The 24,227-nt window shown below is 45.0% G+C and overlaps 1 protein-coding gene across 1 annotated transcript; it reads right to left on the bottom strand.

Moving 5' to 3' along the window:
- Positions 1-20,690: 20,690 nt before the first annotated feature.
- vsx1 (visual system homeobox 1 homolog, chx10-like) lies at positions 20,691-23,937 on the bottom strand. The gene is made up of 5 exons (XM_056291421.1): positions 23,556-23,937; positions 23,312-23,387; positions 22,537-22,660; positions 21,417-21,597; positions 20,691-20,947 (listed from the first exon to the last, which is right to left on the bottom strand). The coding sequence occupies exons 1-5, from the start codon at positions 23,935-23,937 to the stop codon at positions 20,691-20,693; spliced, it is 1,020 nt and encodes a 339-aa protein (XP_056147396.1).
- Between the last annotated feature and the right edge of the window lie 290 nt (positions 23,938-24,227).

Here is a 24,227-nt window from a genome sequence, read left to right as displayed (position 1 = left end):
CTCTGACACGTCTTATCAGCCTCTGGTTTCCCTGTCCTGCCGGGCGGTGTGTGTGTGTGTGTGTGTGTGTGTGTGTGTGTGTGTGTGTGTGTGTGTGTGTGTGTGTGTGTGATAACCTGCAGAACTCATGAGCACAGAACTTTCATTTTCCTTTACTCGGATCAAGACAAATTATCTGGATCGACAGATCATAAAACCACGTGTTGGACAGACTCGTCGAAACAAATTCCCGTCCGCGTGCGGATTTCGTCACACATTCGCAAATCACTGACTTTTCCCACCTGTCACCTTCATTGCATTTTTTTTGTTATATGACAGGTGAAATGCTGCTGCCTCCTGGAGGCGTTTAGAGCAAAGTGTCGACGCCAACAGAAATAATCCAGAGAATTTAATCCGTGTTTCCTGATGCGGATTAACGACAAAACACCAAACACACCGCATGAAGCACAGATCAGAGCCGCTCACGCCGACACAGAGGGGGTGTTTTGTTCTACTCATACATCCACAATTGATCAAACGCACACATTTACAACACACACACACACACACACACACACACACACACACACACACACACACACACACACACACACACACACACATACACACTTAGAAATTGGAGTAGGTTTTTATTTGGTAAACTGGTGTATTGCATCCCCCGGGTTTATGAATGTTTGTTAAAAGCAACACATTTCCACTTTAATAACTTAAGTAGATGAATTTAGGGGTCATTTAACTTATTGATGGCCTCTCGTTTTGACCACAACACATTCTCATTAGGCTGTTTTGCTATTCATCCTTATGAGATATTATAGCGCTGGCCATTAACAAACCATTCTCATGTAAAAGCAGATTACTCAGAGGCTTTATCCGTAATATGCTGAGTACCACTGTGTGATGGATGGATGACATGTTAGTAGGTCTTAAGGCCTCATCAGGTGTCTTTAATCTCTCTCCGTTTATTTTCCGCTCTGTTCATCTGTTCTCCTCACACACACACACCAGTCTGTGAGGAGAACAGACCAGCAGCCAGATGCTGATGGCCACCTGATGTCAACATCTCCTGCAGGACAATAGGAGGAGAGCTTGCTGAGCAGACCCACCCTGTTCGCTGTATGGACCACCGCATTCAACCGGCTGGTTGAATGAGATGTGTTATGAAGACAGATGGTTCCTCCTTAACTCCACAGACCATCATTCACCGACTGTGTAAATCGTTCCTTACACACAGGCCCATGATAAATCTCTTTTTAATTTTCTTAATCAAGGGATTAATTAACATAAAATCAATCATCGGTAATTGTTCATCGGCTAAACTAGCAAACAGGTTTAGAACCAACACACGTGGTAAAAAAAACAAAGTCAGCTGAACTCCAGACGTCTGTTGGAGAAGAGAGGACCGGAGCCATGAGGAGGGAATTGAGGAAGAGAGGAAGTTGGCCAGTAAACCACGGCAACATGTTCACGTCAGGCTGAAGGATGTTATGACAGCAACCTTTAGACAACACAGTAGAAAAACTTCATGTTTTCTCCATGATTTGTTTTTTTTATGTTTTCTGTCTCTTGTATCTGGCACACTTTTGCAGAATAAATTAAGGTTAAAGGTCAAACTGGAAAGCCTCTTTGCCTTCACAACATTTGGATTCAAATGGTGGTTTTGGTAAAATAAGAGATTTAAATGATAATTTCTTCTTCAGAGGGAAATAAAATCTTCCATATTTAACACATGAATGAGTTTGATATCCCCTAAACATTTTTAAATAGTTTCATTTTATACAAACTTTCAAACACTGCAGATTTCAATTGATTTTTTTAAATTCCGTGATCTTACCCAGTTTTCCCTGACGTCACATTTTTAACAGATCGTAGAAATGATCCAATGATCAACCAAATAGTTTAAATAAAGTTTTTAATGGCATTAACAAGAATTTATCACCTATATATTTCTGCACAGGAATGTATTTTGGATGTTCAGTGTTCTACTGTCTCCAGAGCTCCTCGCTGACCTTCTCTCACTTGTTTTTCAGATGAACTTTCTCATGCGTCTTCAGGAAGTCCAACAGTCTGAATCTCTTGCCACACTCAGAGCAGCTGAATGGCATTTCCCCCGTGTGGATGCTGTCGTGTCGTGACAGATTACTCGCCGTGTTGAAGGTTGCTCCACACATGCCACATACAAACGGTCTCTCTGACAACAGGATTACTCCATCACTTCCTAGTATCTTCTTCCTCTGCTGGTCCTGGTTCAGCTTCCTGCCATGCGTCTTCTTTTTGTGCAGGCTCAACAGCGATGGGTAGAGGAACTTCTTCCCGCAGCCCAATGCATCACAGCAGAACTTCTTCTGTTTCCTGTGGGCATCTTCGGGTGGCAGATGGTCTGGGTGTTTGTTGATCAGGTGATGTTTCAGGTTCCTGTAACTCTTCCCACAGACGGGGCACGACTGTCGCGCACCGCTGTGTGTAAGCTGGTGGTTCTTCAGGCCTTCTACCTGAGTGAAGCCCCGTCCACACAGCGGACACTGAAAGGGCTTCACTTCTTGGTGTACCAGTTTGTGTCGCGTCAGGTGGCCAGATTGGAAGAAGGCATTGCCGCACACGTCGCAGATGAAGGACTTATCGGCATGTGTCTGTTTGTGTGTTTTGAGCTGGCTAATGGTCGTGTAGGCTTTTCCGCAAACCTCGCACTGGAAAGTCCGCTCCCCACGGTGCAGCCGGTGGTGCCGGTCACGGTGTGGCTTGTGGCTGAAGGTTTTGCTGCAGTAGTCGCAAGCGTACGGCCTCTCGACTACGCAGTGCACATGCCTCTCGTGGTCACGCAGGTCAATGAGTGCTGAGAAAAGTGCGTTGCAGAGCTTGCACGTGTGCTGCACTCGTGAGGACTTGCTGATGATGATCTCAGCCTCTGCAGTCTTCATCATTTTCCTCCGGGCCTCCTTGGAGATGCTGCGCTCCTTGGCTCTCAGAGAAGGGGAGGCTGCGGTGTTGGCACAGCGGATGTATCGGTGATCGAGGTTGATCGGTGGGCCGCGAGTAAACGAGGAGTCCTCTTCAGTGGCTGGAAGGGGAAGTTCATCTTCCCCTGACACACTGGATTGATGTTGCTCTGTGAATTTAAGACGGCACAGGAAGACAAGATGGTTTCGGTTAGAATATCAAAACATCAGAACTTAATGATCTCGCTGTGTAGTGCACTAAAATATAGATTATCTGGTGCGTTCTGGTCTACCAGACTACTTTGTCTAAAACAGACTTCTGTTCTATGAAGGTTTAAAAGCAACATTAAAAAACATTTTACTACCATTGACTTTTGAATGGTGTTCATAGATTGTTTCGCCTGGTGTGTGAGCCTGCAGCAGGTTTATCGGTTCTTCCTGAACAGCAGTCACATCTTTAATCAGCTTCATTATCATGTTTGAAGCCTCAATGCATTTGATCCTTACACGTTTATCCAGTTTACCCTGAAAAAAGAAATCACACAAAAAATAAAAAAATCATGAAGCATCATGGACGGATTGACTAAGTGTGGCTTCTTAAACCGAGCGCAGGTGGATTTTTAGGGGGCTTTGCTTGGCTTGGTAGAGAAGAGTTTTCTATGGTGATATGAATTAGCCAGGTATTCCCCTACTGATGAAGACTAAGACTGATCACAGTTGACTAATTAGATTAATTAGTTGATTCGTGGTCATATGAAGTACAATGGTATTTCTTTCATGATAATCTTTCTCAATATGAAAACTGAATGATACAGTGCATGTTTAAGGGTGTTTGAATTAATATCATTCACTGTTTCACTGCAACACACTTGTTTCCTCTAAATAGACTCTAATGTAAATTATTGGAAATCGAAGGTGTGTAGATGAATGTTATCAGCGCATATGCTCCTCAAGTTGGGTGTGAGATGGAAGAGAAAGAAGAATTCTAGAGTGAGTTGGATGAAGTGGTGGAGAGCGTACCCAAGGAGGAGAGAGTGGTGATTGGAGCAGACTTCAATGGGCATGTTGGTGAAGCGAACAGAGGTGATGAGGAGGTGATGGGCAGGTATGGTGTCAAGGAGAGGAATGTGGAAGGCCAGATGGTGGTGGATTTTGCGAAAAGAATGGAAATAGCTGTGGTGAATACGTATTTCAAGAAGAGGGAGGTACACAGGGTGATGTATAAGAGTGGAGGAAAGTGCAAACAGGTGGACTATATCTTATATAGAAGGCACGATCTAAAAGGGATTGGAGACTGCAAGGTGGTGACAAACAAGAACGTAGCTAGGCAGCATCGGATGATAGTCTGTGATGACTTTGGAGACCAAGAAGAAGAAGAGAGTAAAGGCAGAGCCAAGGATCAAATGGTGGAAGTTGAAGAAGGAAGACTGTGTGGAGTTCAGGGAGGAGTTAAGACAGGCACTGGGTGGTAGTGAAGAGTTGCTGGGTGGCTGGGCAACCACTGCAGAAATAGTGAGGGAGACAGCTAGGAAGGTACTTGGTGTGTCATCTGGACAGTGGAAGAAAGACAATGAGACTTGGTGGTGGGATGAGGAAGGACAGCAAAGTATACAGAGGAAGAGGTTGGCAAAGAAGAAGTGGGATAGTCAGAGAGATGAAGAAAGTAGACAGGAGTACAAGGAGGTGCAGCGTAAAGCGAAGACAGAAGTGGCGAAGGCAAAGGAAAAGGCGTATGGTGAGTTGTATGACAGGTTAGACACCAAGGAAGGAGAAAAAGACTTATATCAATTGGCTAGACGGAGGGACCAAGCTGGGAGGGATGTGCAGCAGGTTAGGGTGATCAAGGATAGATATGGAAATGTGCTGACAAGCAATGAGAGTGTGTTAAGAAGGTGGAAGAAGTACTTTGAAGGGCTGATGAATGAAGAAAATGAGAGCGAGAAAGGTTGGATGATGTGGGGATAGTGAAGCAGGAAGTGTGGTGGATTAGCAAGAAGGAAGTGAGAGCAGCTATGAAGACGATGAAGAGTGGAAAAGGCAGTTGGTCCAGATGACATATCTGTGGAGGCACGGAGGTGTTTAGGAGAGACGGCAGTAGGGTTTTTAAAGAGAGACTGACATGCCCTTTCTGAACACGTTTTTTAACATTGGGAGTTTGAATCACAACCGAAAATAGATGTGGTTTTAAGAATTCAAAGCTATTGGTTACTGTCTTCCTGGGTGGGTGGGGCTCGGTACCGCTCGTCAAAAAATGTCGGATAGCGAGAGTGAGATCCTCTGCGAGGATTACAGTTTCGAGGAGGAGGATTCAGTGATACAAATAACTGTTAGATAGATGATAGATATTTAGATAAATAAATAGATAGATAGACAGATAGATATATAGAAATATGCCATAGCAAGATCAATAATAAAGTCTCAGCAAAACAGCACAAACTCGAGCCAAGTAGCTGGCAGGAAGGGGTGCAAGAACTGCTTCTCCGTGGTTTTATAGCATCTTGCTACGGACACACCCTATATGCAAATTGACTGGTGTTTATGTATCCACTGGCAGAATTTGACATTGGACACCATCTACAGTCAATCACAGATCTCTCTCGAGTGGCTGCAGACGTGCTGTTTTGGCCACTGAATTTCTCCGTGGTCACATTCCAACTCGGAACATAGCCTATCAATAGGAATTTTCAGATTTTGATGTCAGTAGAAAGTGAGAGGATGTCTGAGGAGTGGAGAAGAAACATACTGGTACTGATTTTCAAGAATAACGGTGATGTGCAGAACTGTAGCAACTACAGAGGTATAAAGTTGATCAGCCACAGCATGAAGATATGGGAAAGAGTAGTGGAAGCCTGGTTAAGAGGAGAGGTGATGATTAGCGAGCAGCAGTATGGTTTCATGCCATGAAAGAGCACTACAGATGCGATGTTTGCTTTGAGAACGTTGATGGAGAAGTATAAAGAAGGTCAGAGGGAGTTACATTGTGTCTTTGTGGATTTAGAGAAAACATATGTCAGGGTGCCGAGAGAGGAGGTGTGGTATTGTATGAGGAAGTCAGGAGTGGCAGAGAAGTATGTAGGCGTGGTGCAGGGTATGGATGAGGGGAGTGTGACAGTGGTGAGGTGTGCGGTTGGAACGACAGATGGGTTCAAGGCGGAGGTGGGATTACATCAAGGATTGGCTCTGAGCCCTTTCATGTTTGCAATGGTGATGGACAGGTCTACGGATGAGATCAGGCAGGAGTCTCCATGGACTATGATGTTTGTGGATGACATTGTGATCTATAGTGAGAAGAGGGTGCAGGTTGAAGAGAGCCTGGAGAGGTGATGGTAGGCACTGGAGAGAAGAGGAATTCAAGTGAGTAGGAGCAAGACGGAACACATATGCGTGAACGAGAGGGACTGACAGTGGAATGGTGAGGATGCAAGGAGCTGAGGTGGCGAAGGCATATGCGTTTAAATACTTGGGTCAACTGTTCAAAGTAACAGGGAATGGGGAAGAGCGGTGAAGAAGAGAGTGCAGGCAGGGTGGCATGTGTGGAGACGACTGTCAGGAGCGATTTGTGACAGAAGGGTACCAGCAAGAGTTAAAAGGAAGGTTTACAAGATGATTGTGAGACCAGCTACTATGTTGTATGGTTTAGAGACTTTGGCACTGACGAAAAGAAAGGAGGCAGAGCTGGAGGTGGCAGAGTTGAAGATACAAAAATTTTTGTTGGGGATGATGAAGAAGGACAGGATTAGGAATGAGAATATTAGAGGGACAGCACAGGTTGGACGGTTTAGAGACAAAGCAAGAGAGGTAAGATTGAGGTGGCTTGGACATGTGTGGAGGAGAGATGCTGGGTATATTGGGAGAATGATGCTGAATATGGAGCTGCCAGGGAAGAGGAAAAGAGGAAGGCCAAAGAAGAGACTTATGGATGTGGCGAAGGGAGGACATGCAGGTGGCTGGCATAACAGAGGAAGATGCAGAGGATAAGAAGAGATGGAAAAGGATCAGCTGCTGTGGCGACCCCTAACGGGAGCAGCCAGAAATAGTAGTAGTAGACTCTAATGTAAATTAGAAATCTGAATCGGTTCAATAGAGGACCTGAATCAGCCTTCATCCTCCTCTCTCCTATTTTACTGAACCTGATTCCACACACACACACACACACACACACACACACACACACACACACACACACACACACACACACACACACCATAAGCATTTGAAAAACAAAACAGTAAAAGTTAAAGGCCACTCAGAGAGTATACTTCAGTAAACTACGCCAAGCTATGTTTGTTTGTACAAAGGAGTAAAACAGGTTGTAATGAGGCCACTGCACACTGTGTCATGCTAGCAAAGAATTGTGTACACGGTTATTATTAGAACGGGGAGTCAAAGAGGCCTGATGGTATAAATGATATAAAGGGGCCCTGTGGTGGCCTGGCAGCCTGTCCAGGGTGTCTCCCCGCCTGCCGCCCAATGACTGCTGGGATAGGCTCCAGCACCCCCGTGACCCTGATAGCAGGATAAGCAGTTTGGATAATGGTTGGATGGATGGATAATCAATTAACAGTTGTTGCAGGTATTGTACAGGTCTGTGTCAGCGTTAATCCATTAATACACTCAACCAAAAAGCCTATTTTCAATTTCATTTGGCTTTAGATGAAAGTTAATCTGACATCGAGGTTGTTCCCTGAAACTGATGAAATGACATAGAATCACTTTGTGAATCATCATCAGCTGGTATTCAGATCATATCTGGAGAATACAGATGCTCTGTCAACAAGTTCGATGTACTTTTTCCAGTGAATAAGCTTTCTTAAGTAATTCATATCACATCCAAAATTTGCATTCAAATATTGAGGAAATTATTCATCACATCCTATTGAACAAGTGAAGCATGAAAATCTCATTGGTCAAACGTTGCTTTGCCAGCACATAGACTCAACTCTGGACATGGAGTTTAAGGCTGAAACATGGAAATGAATTTGATCTTCTAAGCATAAATAAATCGTTTAATCTGTTAGATAAATATACATAATACCTTAATACACAATAATTTTCACTAAGTTGTATCTTCTAAATGTGATTGAGAAGTAAAATTAATAAATGGTTTATAAAGTCAATCATATTTCTGAAAGAAGAGAGGAAGGGTGAGTGATACGCAGTTTGGAGTTTGGCTTTAAAGAATCAATAAACTTTGGAGATTAATGAGAGGAAAGCACGAAGCTGGCGGTTCATAAACACAAGACTGTATTTAATAGAGAATTAGAAACCAGGATTTATTTTATTTATTTTTTTTAGAATGAATCAGCGGTTCAGAAGTGTGATGTGTGGTTTGTACTGCAGTCTAAACGATCGTTGAATTGAAGAACGACGAATTAACACTAGAGAAGGTAGTACCGCTTCCGGGACACATCAGTTTGTAAGGCAGCTCGTAAACCTCATTTAAAGTTTGCACTTCCGGTCGGTTTTCAAAATGCAGGCTTATGCCGCAAAAAACGCACGTATGAGAAACAAGTCATGTAATTTGTCCCTAAAACTAGATATTTGAAATAGTGCAAACAGAACTTTAAAACTCTTGATTCTTTAACAGTAGAATTTGCCTTAAATGTAAGACTAAGCTGCTTTCTAGATGAGAGTGAGGTATGAATGAGGTTGTTCTCAGCCTATTCACATTTAGGTTGCAAATTGCAATCCAATTATTGTAAAAAGACATTAATGTTGAGCGGGTTACGAATAAATGATCCAGTGGAAACATCTAATGTGTTTTTCCAAACTGACATTCGGGTAAGTGGCACTGAGTTGGAAAGCCTATTCGTTTCTCCTCTAATAAGCCGTCGCAGGACTTGTTAACGCACAGTAATGTGCCAACAATTAAAGCAAATGTTGAGGGGTTAGCCCCATTTTTCAAAGCCGTACTTTGTTTTTGTGCCTATTAAGAAATTAGGCAACAGATTCAGATCACATTTGCAGTAAATGCCGTCGAAAAGATGAACCCTTCATTTTGAAGACGAACCGGAAATAAGAACCTGTCTGATATACTTGAAGAAACGCAGTTATCTGTGTTCTTACCTCGTTTTCTCCGTTATTCTCGCTGTCGAAATGAACCGAATTGTTCAGCTTTATCTCTGCCAGGACTGCCTTGGCGAGAGCAGTCATTACTGAGACAAGCTGTGTATTAAACCAGTCCAAATTACACATTGTATCATCAAAAACACTAGCTTCTTAAACAGACATGAGAGAAAAAAACAATGGTACGCTACTTCCGTGCACAACGTGATGACGTTTAGCTGGATGGGCATATGGCGTCAGGACGTACGGATCAGTGTCGTCTTCCACGTTGGTGCGTTCGGGTAGCGTACCACTCTATTCCAGCCATTATCCGAACCGCTTAATCCTGCTCTCAGGGTCGCTGGAGCCTATCCCAGCAGTCATTGGGCGGCAGGCGGGGAGACACCCTGGACAGGCCGCCAAACCATCACACACACACACACACGCACACGCACACACACACACATTCATATAAACATACCCATAAATAAAATAAAATTACCATGTTAAGAAAGTCAGTCCATTCCGTTGCCTACCAACACGGGGATCGCCAGTTTGAATCCCCGTGTTACCTTCGGCTTGATCGGGCGTCCCTACAGACACAATTGGCAGTGTCTGCGGGTGGGAAGGGGTGAGATCCCCGGATCGGCAGAGGGAGTGAAGCAGCGACCGGGACGGCGGGTCATGATTACGAACAAATATTAAAAGCTAGTAAATAAATTTATTCTGAGCAGAATTCAAAGCTTACAACATCTTACAGTAAACCACTTAGTTAAGGCAGACTGAGCTTTCAAAGGTACATAAACTGGTGAAAAATAAAATGGAATTTAGATTTAGCCACTGAGGATGCACACGCCAGTGCATTCTTAGTGCCAGTCCCAGCCTGGATAAATGGGGAGGTTTGCACGAGGAAGGGCCTCCGGCGCAAAATCTTTTGCCAAATCAAATATGCGGACCGTAAGTCAGATTTCCATACCGGACCGGTCGAGGCCCGGGTTACCAACGACCGCCGCCAGTACTGTTGGCCAGCAGGTTGCCGTTGGAAACTATGCTACTGTTGGGCGATGGGCGTAGTGAGAGAACACGCAGGTGGTTGGTGTGACAGAGGAAGATGCAGAGGACAGGAAGAGATGGAGACGGATGATCCGCTGTGGCGACCCCTAACTGGAGCAGCCGAAAGTAGAGTAGTAGTACAAAGCCCAATTCCAATGAAGTAGGGACGTTGTGTAAAACAGATCACAATGATTTGCAAATCTTTTTCGACCTATATTCAATTGAATACACTACAAAGAGAAGATATTTAATGTTCAAACTGATGAACTTTGTTTTTTTGCAAATATTCGCTCATTTTGAATTTGATGCCTGCAACACGTCCCAAAAAAAGCTGGGACAGGGGCATGTTCACCACTGTGTTACGTCACCTTTCCTTTTAACAACACTCAATAAGCGTTTGGGAACTGAGGACATTAATTGCTGAAGCTTTGTAGGTGGAATTCTTTCCCATTCTTGCTTGATATACGACTTCAGGTACTCAACAGTCCGGGGTCTCCGTTGTGGCATTTTGCGCTTCATAATGCGCCACACATTTTCAATGGGAGACAGGTCTGGACTGCAGGCAGGCCAGTCTAGTACCCGCACTCTTTTACTACGAAGGCACGCTGTTGTAACACGTGCAGAATGTGGCTTGGCATTGTCTTGCTGAAATAAGCAGGGACGTCCCTGAAAAAGACGTCGCTTGGATGGCAGCATCCGTTGCTCCATAACCTGTATGTACCTTTCAGCATTAATGGTGCCTTCACAGATGTGCAAGCTACCCATGCCATGGGCACTAACACACCCCCATACCATCACAGATGTTGGCTTTTGAACTTTGTGCTGATAACAATCTGGATGGTCCTCATCCTCTTTAGCCCGAAGGACATGACGTCCATGATTTCCAAAAACAATTTGAAATGTGGACTCGTCAGACCACAGCACACTTTTCCACTTTGCGTCAGTCCACCCCAGATGAGCTCGGGCCCAGAGAAGCCAGTGGCGTTTCTGGGTGTTGATATATGGCTTTTGCTTTGCATGGTAGAGTTTTAACTTGCACTTGTAGCGACGAACTGTGTTAACTGATGATGGTTTTCCCAAGTGCTCCTCAGCCCACGTGGTAAGGTCCTTTACAGAATGATGTCGGTTTTTAATGCAGTGCCCCCTGAGGGGTCGAAGGTCACGGGTATTCAATGCTGGTTTTCGGCCTTGCCGCTTACGTGCAGAGATGTCTCCGGATTCTCTGAATCTTTTGATGATATTATGGACTGTAGATGATGAAATCCCTAAATTCCTTGCAACTGTACGTTGAGAATCATTGTTCTTAAACTGTTGAACTATTTGCTCACACAGTTGTTCACAAAGTGGTGAACCTCGCCCCATCCTTGCTTGTGAACGACTGAGCCTTTCAGGGATGCTCCTTTTATACCCAATCATGACACTCACCTGTTTCCAATTAACCTGTTCACCTGTGGAATGTTCCAAACAGGTGTTTTCTGAGCATTCCTCAACTTTCCCAGTCTTTTGTTGCCCCTGTCCCAGGTTCTTTGGAACGTGTTGCAGGCATCAAATTCAAAATGAATGAATATTTACAAAAAACAATAAAGTTTATTAGTTTGAACATTGAATATCTTGTCTTTGTAGTGTATTCATTTGAATATAGGTCGAAAAGGATTTGCAAATCATTATATTCTGTTTTTATTCACGTTTTACACAACGTCCCAACTTCACTGGAATTGGGGTTTGTAGTAGTAGTAGTAGATTTAGTTCGTTATTGAACACATCAATCTTATCTACGGTCATACAGTCAGTCAGTCATTAACATAGTCGTCTACCTAGTCCGAGTCAACCCCCAAACAAACAATACAATGAACACAACATTTTTTTTATTGAAAAGAGTACAAATGATACAGGAACATTGTACATATGTCCTCAGACCAATCAGCTATAAACAACCTTATACCTTCATATTCGATGGTCATAAAAAAAAGTAAATAAAGAAAATGAATAAACTGTAGTAGTATTAACAATAATAATGATAATAATAATGCTGAACAAAAATAAAGCACTTTTGTCAGGGGGTAAGTTTAAAGTGCACATTAAGTGAAAATATTATAATGTAATCAAGCATTATATGTTTTGACTGCTTCTCTGTTTGTGCTTCTGGAAATGGTAGATATATATTTCTCACTTTCAATAATTAAATAAAAGTTTCTTATTTAAACATTTTCTTTTGTGGATATGAAATTTTGCAAAAAAAAATTAACAAGATTTATTAACAAGTAAACTTTTTGTTCGTTTCACTAGTTCTGTCATGAACGCAACATTAATAAAACAACGATTTGAATATTGAACGTAACAGTCCCAAAATCCCTTGCGCTTCCTCAGCGCATATCCGTCATCAGTCCAGCGACCATCTTCCCTGATCGCTACATAGCATCCATCCATCCATCCATCCATTATCCAAGCCGTTTATCCTAATCAGGGTCACGGGATGCTGGAGCCTATCCCAGCAGTAATTGGGCAGCAGGCGGGGAAACACCCTGGACAGGCCGCCAGTCCACATTCACACTTTAGTACGGCCGATTCACCTGACCTACATGTCTTTGGACTGTGGAAGGAAACCGGAGCACCCGGAGGAAACCCACGCAGACACGACATGGAGAGAACATGCAAACTCTACACAGAGGATGACCCGGGATGACCCCCCAAGGTTAGACAACCTCGGGGTTCGAACCCAGGACCTTCTTGCTGTGATGCAACTGCGCAAACCACTATGCATATGCTATGCAGTATGAAGTTCAATTTCATGATGTGCAGCTCCTTCCTGCACAGATTTCTTCCAGGAGCGCCTATCCAGTGCAATGTGTTCCTAGTTGCTTGATGTGATGTTGAATTTCTTCAGACTGGTGTTGATATTGTCCGTGAAACATTTCTTTTGCCCGCCAGGAGCTCACTGACCTTCCTTCAGCTGGGAGTACAGGATCTGTTTGGGGAGATGTGTGTTGGACATGCCGGTGACATGGTCTGTCCATCGGAGTTGGTGCTGCATTATTGTGGTGGTGATGCTAGTCATGTTGGCTTCTTCCAGAACACGGATGTTGGTGTATCTGTCCTTCCAGCTGATCCTCAGGATCTTTTGTAAGGATCTTTGGTGGTGTTGTTCCAGGGCTCTCAGATGCCTGCTGTAGGTGGTCCATGACTCTGCTCCATACAGCAGGGTGGGGAGAACAACAGTTCTGTTGACCAGGAGTTTTGTTTGGGCCTTTAGGTCTTGGTCTTCAAAGACTATTTTCCTGAGTCTGGCGTAAGTGCCACTGGCACAACTAAGGCGATGGTTGACCTCAGGGTCAATGTCAGCTTTTGAGGAGAGAAGGCTGCCGAAGCAGGCGAAGTGATCAACGTTTTCAATAATTTTGTTGTCCACTTTTATGGTGGGCTGGGTAGATGGCTGGTTGGTTGGAGGTTGATATAGGACCTGGGTCTTCTTGATGTTTAATGTTAGATACAGGTCTCTGTATGCCTTGGCAAAGGCATTCAGAATGTCCTGGAGGTTTTCTGCAGTGTGCTGCGATGGCATTGTCGTCTGCATACTGAAGCGCCATGATGGTGATATTACAGACTTTGCTCTTGGTCTTGAGCCTGATAAGGTTGAAGCGCCTGCTGTCAGTTCTGTATAGGATTGGGATCCTCCATGGCAGCTCTTTGCCAATGAGGTGGAGTATGACAGCAATGAAGATGGCAAGCAGGGTGGTTGCGATGATGCGTCCCTGTTTGACCCCTGTTTCTATATTGAACAGTGAAGGGCTCTGACTCAGAGCTGCTGCTGCTGAGCAATGTGACTGACATGCCCTCATGTAGAAGCATCAATATTCTGATGTATTTGTCAGGGCAGCCATATCTTGATAGTATGCTCAGCAGAGCCTGGTGGTCTACTGAGTCAAAGGCCTTTGTCAGGTCTGTGAAAGCCATGTACAAAGGCTGCCTTTTTTCACGGCATATTTCCTGCAGTTGGCACACTGTACATATCATGTCTGCTGTACCACTGGATGGGCGGAAGCCACACTGAGATTCTGGGAATACTTCCTCAGCCAGTGGTAGCAGTCAGTTTGCAAGGACATGAGCGAGGACTTTGCCTTTTTTTGACTGGAGTGAGATACCCCTGTAATTTCCACATTCTGCCTTGTCCCCTTTATTGAATATGGCCACTATTAGAGCATTCCTCTCTAGTTTGGCAGCACAGTGGCGCAGTGGTTAGCACGGTCGCCTCACAGCAAGAAGGTCCTGGGTTCGAGCCAAGGGGTAGTCCAAACTTAGTGGGTCATCCCGGGTCGTCCTCTGTGTGGAGTTTGCATGTTCTCCCCGTGGCTGCATGGGTTTCCTCCAGGGACTCCGGTTTCCTCCCACAGTCCAAAGACATGTAAGTCAGGTGAATTGGCCGTACTAAATTGTCCCTAGGAATGAATGTGTGTGTGTGTGTGTGTGTGTGTGTGTGTGTGTGTGTGTGTGTGTGTGTGTGTGTGTGTGTGTGTGTTTGGGCCCTGTGATGACCTGGCAGCCTGTCCAGGGTGTTTCCGCCCGATGACTGCTGGAATAGGCTCCAGCATCCCTGTGACCCTGAGAGCAGGATAAGTGGTTGAGATAATGGATGGATGGATAGAGCATCCCTGAGCTCTGGGGGAATTTCTTTTTCCCAGACCTTGAGGAGGCTGTGCTATAGGAGCTCTGGTCCACCTTCTTTTAAGATCTCAGCTGGGATCCCACCTAGATCGGCGGCCTTGTTCTTCACACACTGCGTCCTTATTTTTCGGCAACCAATGCCATTCAGTATCCTTATCCAGGAGCCTGCGGAGTGGCTCACAGACCTCTGAGAGCTTTGGCAAGTTACCTCACAAATCCAATGAAGCGTTAAGCGGTGTCGGCATCTCCAACACAGCCCGTGTTTTCTCTGGGTCGATTTTCAGTGCTTCCGAGGAGAATATTTGGTCGTGGAAGTGGACAGTTTGGAGTCTGCAGCTTGCGCTCTCTCAGTCAGCTTCACGGCCCTGCATCGCTCCATGAGAGCACGCAAGTTGTTGTCATGGTCCAGTTCCACTTCTGTGTCCATTTTACCACACTCGACCACCAGGATGTCGTCAGCGATTGGTTCAATGCCAGCCAGGTCTGATAGCAGTTAGTGTTGCTTGTGTTGACAGATCTCTGATGCTACTGAGACTCCGAACGGGAGTTTGAGCCATCTCATCCACGGTGTCCAGAAGGTCGTCAGACGGCTACTTTCGTTGTTGAGCTTGCACTGTAGAAAGGCATCGCGAGCATCCACCAGTGTGAATAAGTGAGCGTTGGGCAGCTTGTACAGCACGTCTTCCAATGTTGCCATGTGGCAGTGAGACCTCAGCACTGCTCGATTTAGGGCTTTTGTGTCAATGCAGAGTCTTATTTTTTTCTGGTTTTGCAACAGTCACCATATTACTCATCCACGCAGTAGGTTCGCTCACCGCAGTGATGTCGCCAACTCTGATGTGTCTGTCTAGTTCTTCCTTGATTCTTGCCCTCGAAGCTGCAGGAACATTTTGAGGTGCGCATTGTACTGGAGTTACATTAGGGTCCAGCTCTAAGTGTGTTTCGCCTGGGACTGACTCAGTTGGGTCATTAAAGACATCATTGTAGTCTTTTAACAGCTGTTCTTTTGTAAGGGGTGCAGCCTGACTTGCTTCTACTTTATTCAGCTCATCTGGGGTTGTGAAGCTCAAGAGGCCCAGGTGTTCACATGTGGCCCCGGAGAGGAGGTGCTCTTGCTTGGTTTCAACAACTCTTAAAACCCCCCCCAAAAAAACCAAACGTCCCCAGCACGTCCCCTAAAGGTCCTCTCCGTCCCTGTAATGTCCTTGGGAAGTCCTCTAGACGTCCCTAGGATGTCAAGGGGACGTTCTCCTCCAATGTCCCTGTAATGTCCTCGGGACGTTACAATGACATACCGCAATAACGTCCCTGGGACGTCACGGGGACGTCGTGAGGAATTCCCATAATGTCCCTGTCATGTCATTGGGATGTTACAAGGACATCCCGCAATAACATCTCTGTGAGGAAATGAAAACCCTACACAATGACGTTTACCGGATGTTCGGAGAGGACCCTTAGGGGACGTTCTGGGGACGTGTTTTGTTTGCTGGGTATCTCAAAGACGAGGTATCTCAAAGACGAGCTGAGCTGAACAGCAATGTCTCCAGACGGAGATGAAAAACAACCCAGCAAAAAAACAAAAAACGTCCCCAGAACGTCCCCTAAAGGTCCTCTCCGAACGTCCAGTAAATGTCATTGTGTAGGGTTTTCATTACGTCACGGGGACGTTATTGCGGGACGTCCTTCTAACGTCCCGAGGACATTACCGGGAGAGTAGGGGGAAGTCCTCTAGGCGTCCCCGTACGTCCCGGGGACGTTATTTCGGGACATCCCTGTAACGTCCTGAGGACATTTCAGGGACATTAGGGGAAGATGTCCCTTTGATGTCCCGGGGACGTCTAGAGGACTTCCCCTAATGTTACAAGGACGTCCCGCAATAACGTTCAAGTGGAGGAGGAGGAAGCAGACTTGGAGCCTAAGCAGCAGCAGCTGCAGCACCTTCGAAGCGACCGCCACACCTGCCCCGGGCCCAGGAGCCGCGCTAATTCAGGACAAAATGCTAGCGTTAATGTGGTTTCAGTTGAGGCAATCACTCCACACCAACCAACCAACTCCAGTTTCCCTGGAAGGCGGTTTGGAAAAGAGCTGTTTTCTCGTTCATTCAATGCAAACTGGTGCGACAAATGGAGGTGGCTGCATTATATTGAGGAAGGTGCTCACGTTGTCTGTTTTAGCTGTGTGAAAGCAGCGGAGAAACATTTAATCAATGAAGATAGTATAAGGTTTGACAGCAGTTTTGTCAAGGAAGGCTTCACAAACTGGTGTAAAGCCATAGAAAAATTAAACGAGCATGAAAAGTCTAAACTTCATAGTGATGCCATTCAAGAAAATCTGCCCTTTTATCTGACGCTGACGCCGAACTCAAGACACAGCAAGGCATGTTTTGGAGCTGATGTTCAGGTCAGTGCTCTTCCTTGGAAAGAAGGGGGTGGCTTTTTGGGGTGACAGCACCCGTGATGGCATTTTGTATGAACTGATGCTTGAATGTACCTACAGCCTCCCAGGAGAGAGACAGTGGATTGAGAGGAGAGATAACTGGCTGTCGAACACAATCCAGAATGAAGTCATTCAACAGTATGCCTGCGCTATTCAACGTGAGATTGTATCTCATGCCGGAAATAGTCTGTACTATGGACTCACAGCTAATGGTACCACCGACTCCAGTACAATAGAGCAGTTCTCGTTGTTGCTGCAGTATGTGGATGAGAAATTGGAGATTCACTCTGAATTCACTGGATTTTACAATGCCCCCGACAGCAGTGGAGAGACCCTGTTCAAGTGCATCAAAGATGTATTTCTCAGGCTGAACATTCCCAGTTGAGCGTCTCCATGGATATTGTTTTGATGGAGCTTCTAACATGTCAGGACTGTTTTCGGGTGTTCAGGTGCGGCTAAAGGACACATGCCCTGAGTCCCTCTTCATCCACTGTGCCAACCATTCACTTGACCTAGTTCTTCAGGAGGCTGCGCGTGAGGTGGGTCTCATCGTTGATTCAATGAATTTTTTTCAGGGCATAGCTGTGGTAATCCGTGAATCAGCAAAATACAAGGAGCTCTATGAGTCCATTTTTTGCTGCAATGAGATAGTTATCATACTTGCCATATGTCCAACAAGATGGTGCATACGAACAATAGCTATCAAACGTGTGTGTAGTGCCTACAGAGAAATTATCAAAACACTGGAGCAGCTTAAGGATCACAAAAGTGTGAGGGAAGAGACCAGAGCTAAGATGGGAGGCCTGCTCAAGCAAGCAATGAAGGCTAAAACCTACTACGACCTCCTCTGTTGTGAAGCTATATTCAAGCCGTGCGAGTCGGTGTCCAGGAATTTGCAGCATACCAAAGCCAGCGCACTGGGTGCCCTTGAGTATGCCGAACTGCTTGGAAGGCGCATGGAGGCCCTTTGGGATGATACAGTGGTGGATAACATGCTACAACAAACTGTATCCACAGCGGGACTTAAAATGCCTGGTGAGCACAGGGTGACAAAAACCCCAGCCCGTTATCGATACACAGCAGAGCCAGAGGCAGACGCACAAGTTGCACAACACTCATGGAGACGAGAGTTCTATGAAGCTGTGGACTTGGTCACAGCAGAAGTAAAGAGGAGATTTGATCAAGATGGTATGAAAACAGAAGCTCTCAGAGAAAAGGTGCTTATTAAGGCAGCCAACAAGGAACAAATATTGGATATAGATTCCCTTCACCTTCCCTTGCACTTTGACAAAGCCTGACTGGAGATCCAGCTGAAAATGATGGGAGACCTCTGCAGTGATTCTCCCAAGACAGTAAAAGATATTGCAACAACGATGTCTAAACTCCATCCACAAACAAGGGCTCTTTTCAACAAAGTTGAAAACCCCATCAAACTCTGCCCAAGTCTCCCCATCTCAGCTGCTTCATCAGAGAGGACATTTTCCACTCTCTCCCATCTGAAGACATGGTTATGCACAACTATGGTGCAAAAAAGACCAACCCACCTTTCTCTGATAGATGTTCATGGCGATATATTGGACAGTTTGGACATTGATGCCCTCATGAGAGACTTTATCAGCGCCAACCTGGAAAGACAGGCCACGTTTGGAGTTTTGCATGCAGGCCGGTAGTAAGGCAAGACAATTATAAATTTCTTGATTGGAGATTGTGGCTGATAGGTCTATGTGTATGGATTGATTTTTATATGCTGTCGCCTTGCAGCCTGCAGTTGTGTTTGGAGATTGTGCTTTGGCTATAGGCATGCATAGTACGTGTGTTTATGTGTTTGTTTTTTTTATGCTGCCGCCGAGCAGTCTGCATTTGTGTGGTGATGTGCTTTTATGTGTCATACTTAAATGAGTGTTGATGTTCAGCATCATGGTCAGCCGTACAAGCACTCCGCATAGAAAAGCAGCGCCCATAATGTTAGGCCTGGCACCACCGTGTGTGTGTGTGTGTGTGTGTGTGTGTGTGTGTGTGTGTGTGTGTGTGTGTGTGTGTGTGTGTGTGTGTGTGTGTGTGTGTGTGTGTGTGTGTGTGTGAGAGAGGAGAGAGAGAGAGAGCGTGAGAGAGAGAGAGAGAGAGAGAGAGAGAGAGAGAGAGAGAGAGAGAGAGAGAGAGAGAGAGAGAGAGAGAGAGAGAGAGAGAGAGAGAGAGAGACTATTTGTCCCTCAGCAGCAACTGATCTCGCATTCTCGTCATTTATCAATGTTTTACTTAAGCGTCTAGGCTATGCACAGTCACGTCAATCCTGGCAAAACTCGACCCCCCCCCCTCTTTTTTTCTCAGTCCCCTCCTGCTTAAAATATGTTCCCGCGGCTATGAGTGGAAAAGAAGCATACTGGTACTGATTTTCAAGACTAAGGATGATGTGCAGAGCTGTAATAACTACAGAGGTTTAACGTTGGTCAGCCACAACATGAAGATATGGGAAAGAGTAATAGAAGCTTGGTTAAGAGGAGAGGTGATGATGAGAGAGCAGCAGTATGGTTTCATGCCAGGAAAGAGCACTCCAGATGCAATGTTTGATTTGAGAATGTTGATGGAGAAGTATAAAGAAGGTCAGAAGGAGTTTCATTGTGTCTTTGTGGATTTAGGGCAAAGCCTGGTTGGAGAAAATGCCAGTCACGTAAAACCCCATTCCGTCACACAGCAGAGGAAAGGATCTCAGATTTAGTCGAAGACCAAAAAAAAAAAAATCTGATTGGCTGAAAGAACCTCATTATAGACCCCGACAAAATGAAGTGAAGGTGCACCCGAAGAGAAATGAATTCAACTTAAAACGTATAAAAATATAAATGCCTCAGAAAAGAAAGAGATGTGTGAGTTACAGCAGCTCCATGCCAACTTCTTTTTTGTATGTTTTGCATGTTAATCGGTGTGTCAAACAGTCAAGAGTCACAAATAACTCCAAAAATACATCGTTTTTATTAACCAACTCGCTTGCTGATGTTATAAATTAATGTAGTAATAAACAGGATTTTTTTAAAATATATTTAAATTACATTCGTTAACACTGCTTCAGTCAGGCTGACATTGGTAAACATACACACGCGCGCGCGCGCACACACACACACACAAACACACTAACGTTGTTCGAGTACCTCTGGGTTCAATTTAAACGTCAGAAAAATCCGAGACTGTTTAGTCAAAAACAAAGTAAATATTACAAATGATGTTTTTTTCGCTTGATTTGCGCTTTCTGACAGACAGTCATGCTAGCTTATAACACACAAAATCAAAGAAACTTCATATAGGAATAAACATTAAATAGCCTCTTATATTTCAACCAAAAATCAGAGATATAAAACATAATTTCAAATACAATAATAGTGTAAGAATAACAAAATACGACGACGATCATATAAAGTACATCCATACATGAAAACGGGGCGGCTGGTTTGAACATGTCTGGAGAAGAAGCGTCCAAAGATGAAGCGTGTGTGTGTGTGTGTGTGTGTGTGTGTGTGTGTGTGTGTGTGTGTGTGTGTGTGCGCGCGCGCGCGCGGGTGAAGGGAAGGGGGTTTAGCTCTCCTCTCCCTCAGAGTCGCTGGTGGTTTTGGGGGGAGGGGGGCTCCTCAACGCACTCCTGCCGGCCTCCTGTTTGGAGGTGCTGGACAGATCCATCGCCTCCTCCGCGTCGTCGGACGCAACCAGCCGCCCGGACCAGGAGAGCTCAGCGGCCTCCTTCCCCTTGCTCTCCCCGGAGAAAGAGTCTGAGTGGGAGGAGTCCGGAGACCCCGGAGACTTCTTGGACATCTCTAAAGACTTCTTATGCATCCCTGTTCCCGGGAGACAGACAGATGAGTGTTGTGAGGAATAGCCCATTCAAGTTAGAAACAAGAAAACACACCGTTCCCCAGACATGACGTCACATATGTCTGACTTTATTTGACATGCTCTATGGGGAACAGTCCAGCTGTATTTGTAAAAATTGTCATTTATCTTAAAACAATCCGCATAAAACGACAGGAAAACCGTTCTCCTCGCTATTCAAATGATTGCATGACCATGTATATATTCACTTTACTTTACGATTCTAATTCAACAATAATGTCATGCAATCCATTGAACCATTATGATAATCTAGACAACCTGATTTAAAGAATCTCCAACAGAAATGAAATTTCAACACAAGAGTTTAGCATCTGCCTAAAAGTCAACATACTATTATTATTATAAGATTGACTCCTCCCCCAGTTTCTTATTGCAATATAAAGGAAGTGACGTAACAACCTGCAGCGGGCTCACCTAGCAGCCAGGGAGCGCACGAGCCCATCATGCCGCTCTTGGCGGAGTTGATGATTGACTCCGGCAGCGGGATGGAGTGCCGCACCATGGCGCCGTACAAGCCGTACTCCGCCATCACGCTGCTGCGGCCCCAGCACTTCTCCCGCTTCCGCCACTTTGCTCGACGGTTCTGGAACCACACCTGGAAAAGACGATTAAAAAGACGTTTAGAGACTTCCTGTTTGGCGAATGCCGGAGTAGGCAGAGAGCCGGAAAAAAGACGGTTAGAAAATGATGTAAAAAGCGCTTTCAGAAAAGTCTCGTTGTAAGCAGCGCCGTGTGAACTAATCACGTGTTGTATAGTGTCGTGTTGTGTTAGTGTGGAGTTGTGTCGTATTGTGTTGTGTTAGTTGTTTCGTGTTCTCATGAATGACGCAGGGTTAGTATTCATAACCTGGTTTATACTGATCTACATTAGTGTTGAGGTGTGTCGTGTTGTATGGTGTGTTCGTGTTGTGTTGTATTAGTGTTGTGTCGTGTTGTACGGTGTTGTGTGAGTGTTGTGTCATGTTGTAGGATGTTGTGTTAGTGTTTTGTTGTATGGTGTTGTGTCGTGTTGTATTGTATGGTGTTGCGTCAGTGCTGAGTCGTGTTGTATGGTGTTGTGTTGTATGTTATGTTAGTGTTGTATGGTGTTGTGTTGTGTTGTATGTGGTTGTGTCGTGATGTATGGTGTTGTGTTGTGTTGCGTTGTATTGTATTGTGTAACATGATACTGTTTGTATTGTTTGATGTATTGTGTTATTTGCTGAATTCCCGTCTGGATGAATGAAGTGTAGGGAAGTGACATGACTGCAGGTCAAATTGGTTGGCGGTCGGTGTTCATGGTGTGCTGGAGGTTCACACATGAACAATTTGGTCAAAGTCATTTCAGGAGGCTGTTGGGCTCCTGATGCTGCCTGTGACCCTGCTGATTCTACAGGGCTGTTCGTCTCACCCCCCCCCCCCCAACAACCACGGCTCATACGAAGTCACCACGTGGAGACTTTTGAAACTGGGAACAGGTACAGCTTGACTAAAAACAAGGGGACATTGTTGTTGTTTGTGATTTAAAGCCAGAGTGACTAATTGGAGGATGTACCTGTATTCTGTCCTCCGGTAGTTCTGTCTTCATGGCCAGCATTTCTCTGGCGTACACATCTGGATAATGAGCCTCATGGAAGGCCTTCTCCAGCTCCTCCAGTTGGTGAGACGTGAACACGGTTCTGCCCAGAAAGACACCAATTAACATTACACACCACCTCATGTTACACACTAATTAATGTTACACACCAATAAATGTTACACACAAATTAACATTACACACCAATTATTGCTACACAAAAAATAAAATAAGAAACAATGATGTACATAACGGTGTGGCAAGACAATCATAAATGATTATCATTATTATCGTCATTACTATTACTATCATTATTGTGTAATTATTATTATTATTAATGTCATTTTTATTACGATAATTATTATTACTATATTACCGTTATTAATATTGTTGTTATTATTACTGTTATTATGATTATCGTTATTATTACTGTTATTATTATGATTATTATTTTATTATTATTACTATTATTATCGTTCACAGAAAGTTGAATCAGTTCATCTGGACACAAAGTTTATTGATTGTCCAGATGAACAGATTCAACTTTATTTGATTTTTCATACCTGGATTATTGAGCATGCATACAGACATATTATTTTTTTCTTTTTGTATATCTTTATTATTTAAATGCCGCCCAATGACTGCTGAGATAGGCTCCAGCATCCCCGCGACCCTGAGTAGGATAAGCGGTAATGGATGGATGGATATCTTATTATTATCGTTATTATTACTGTATTTTATCTCATTCCTTTACCTGTGTCTCCGTTTCTTTCTCTTCTGTGAGTTTGCTGAACTTTTACAGTCGTTTCGATCGGAAAGACATTCCTCATCTGAAAAACGAGAATACAATTTAACACATCAGAAAGACATCCTTAATTTCAAACAGTGGATTGGTTTTAACGAGCTGCTTTTGGTTTGTTTAACTTTAAACGTCCTCTTGGTATGAAGGGGACCAACACAGAACAGTGAGAAGCCTACATGCTCTCAGCTCTCCGTACCGGAGTAGGCGTCTCTCGGCGGCTCCGCCGCCCGCGCGTAGGGGCTCTCGGCGCGGCTCTGGATCAGCGGCAGGTGTCCCGGCAGGAAACAGGGCGTCCCGGCGGGTTGCTGCGCCGCCAGGCTACACAGGAAGCCCAGGCCCAGCGGCAGGGAGCCGCCAGCGAACGGGAAAGATCCGATCCCGCTGTGGACCTCTCCGGTCGCGCCAAGTCCCGGGCCGGACGGACGGCTCTGAAGGTCCGTTTCTAGACCCAACAGGTCGGTGATGGCAAAACCCTTCGACCTGAATCCCGATCCGTGAAGTCGTGATTTATCGATCCCGAATCCCGGAGACAAGAGTTTGACTTTGGGCTTCTCGTCCGCGTCCTCCCGTCCCGCCATGCTGTTCATCTTAAAACCAGAATCCACACTCAGTGCTCGGGACACACCGGGGCGCGCCGTGACACACCTCGATTTATTACCGCGCAGCAACAGGGACGTCCAATCAGAAGTGAAAGGTTCTGGGGGCGTGTCCTTTCTCCGTCCCACTGGATTAATTGCACCAATTTTCCTTCAATCCGACGAGGATTTTCCCTCAGAAGTGCTCCGCAGCGGTTTTCTTTTTTTCTCTCCATGACAAATGTGTCATGAAACATTAGACACAGCAGAAGACGGATGTTTGTTGTCAGGTT

This window comes from Lampris incognitus, chromosome 13 (genome assembly GCF_029633865.1).
Source record: "Lampris incognitus isolate fLamInc1 chromosome 13, fLamInc1.hap2, whole genome shotgun sequence".
Classification (NCBI taxonomy): Eukaryota; Metazoa; Chordata; class Actinopteri; order Lampriformes; family Lampridae; genus Lampris; species Lampris incognitus.
This window is presented reverse-complemented; position numbering and strand designations above follow the sequence as displayed.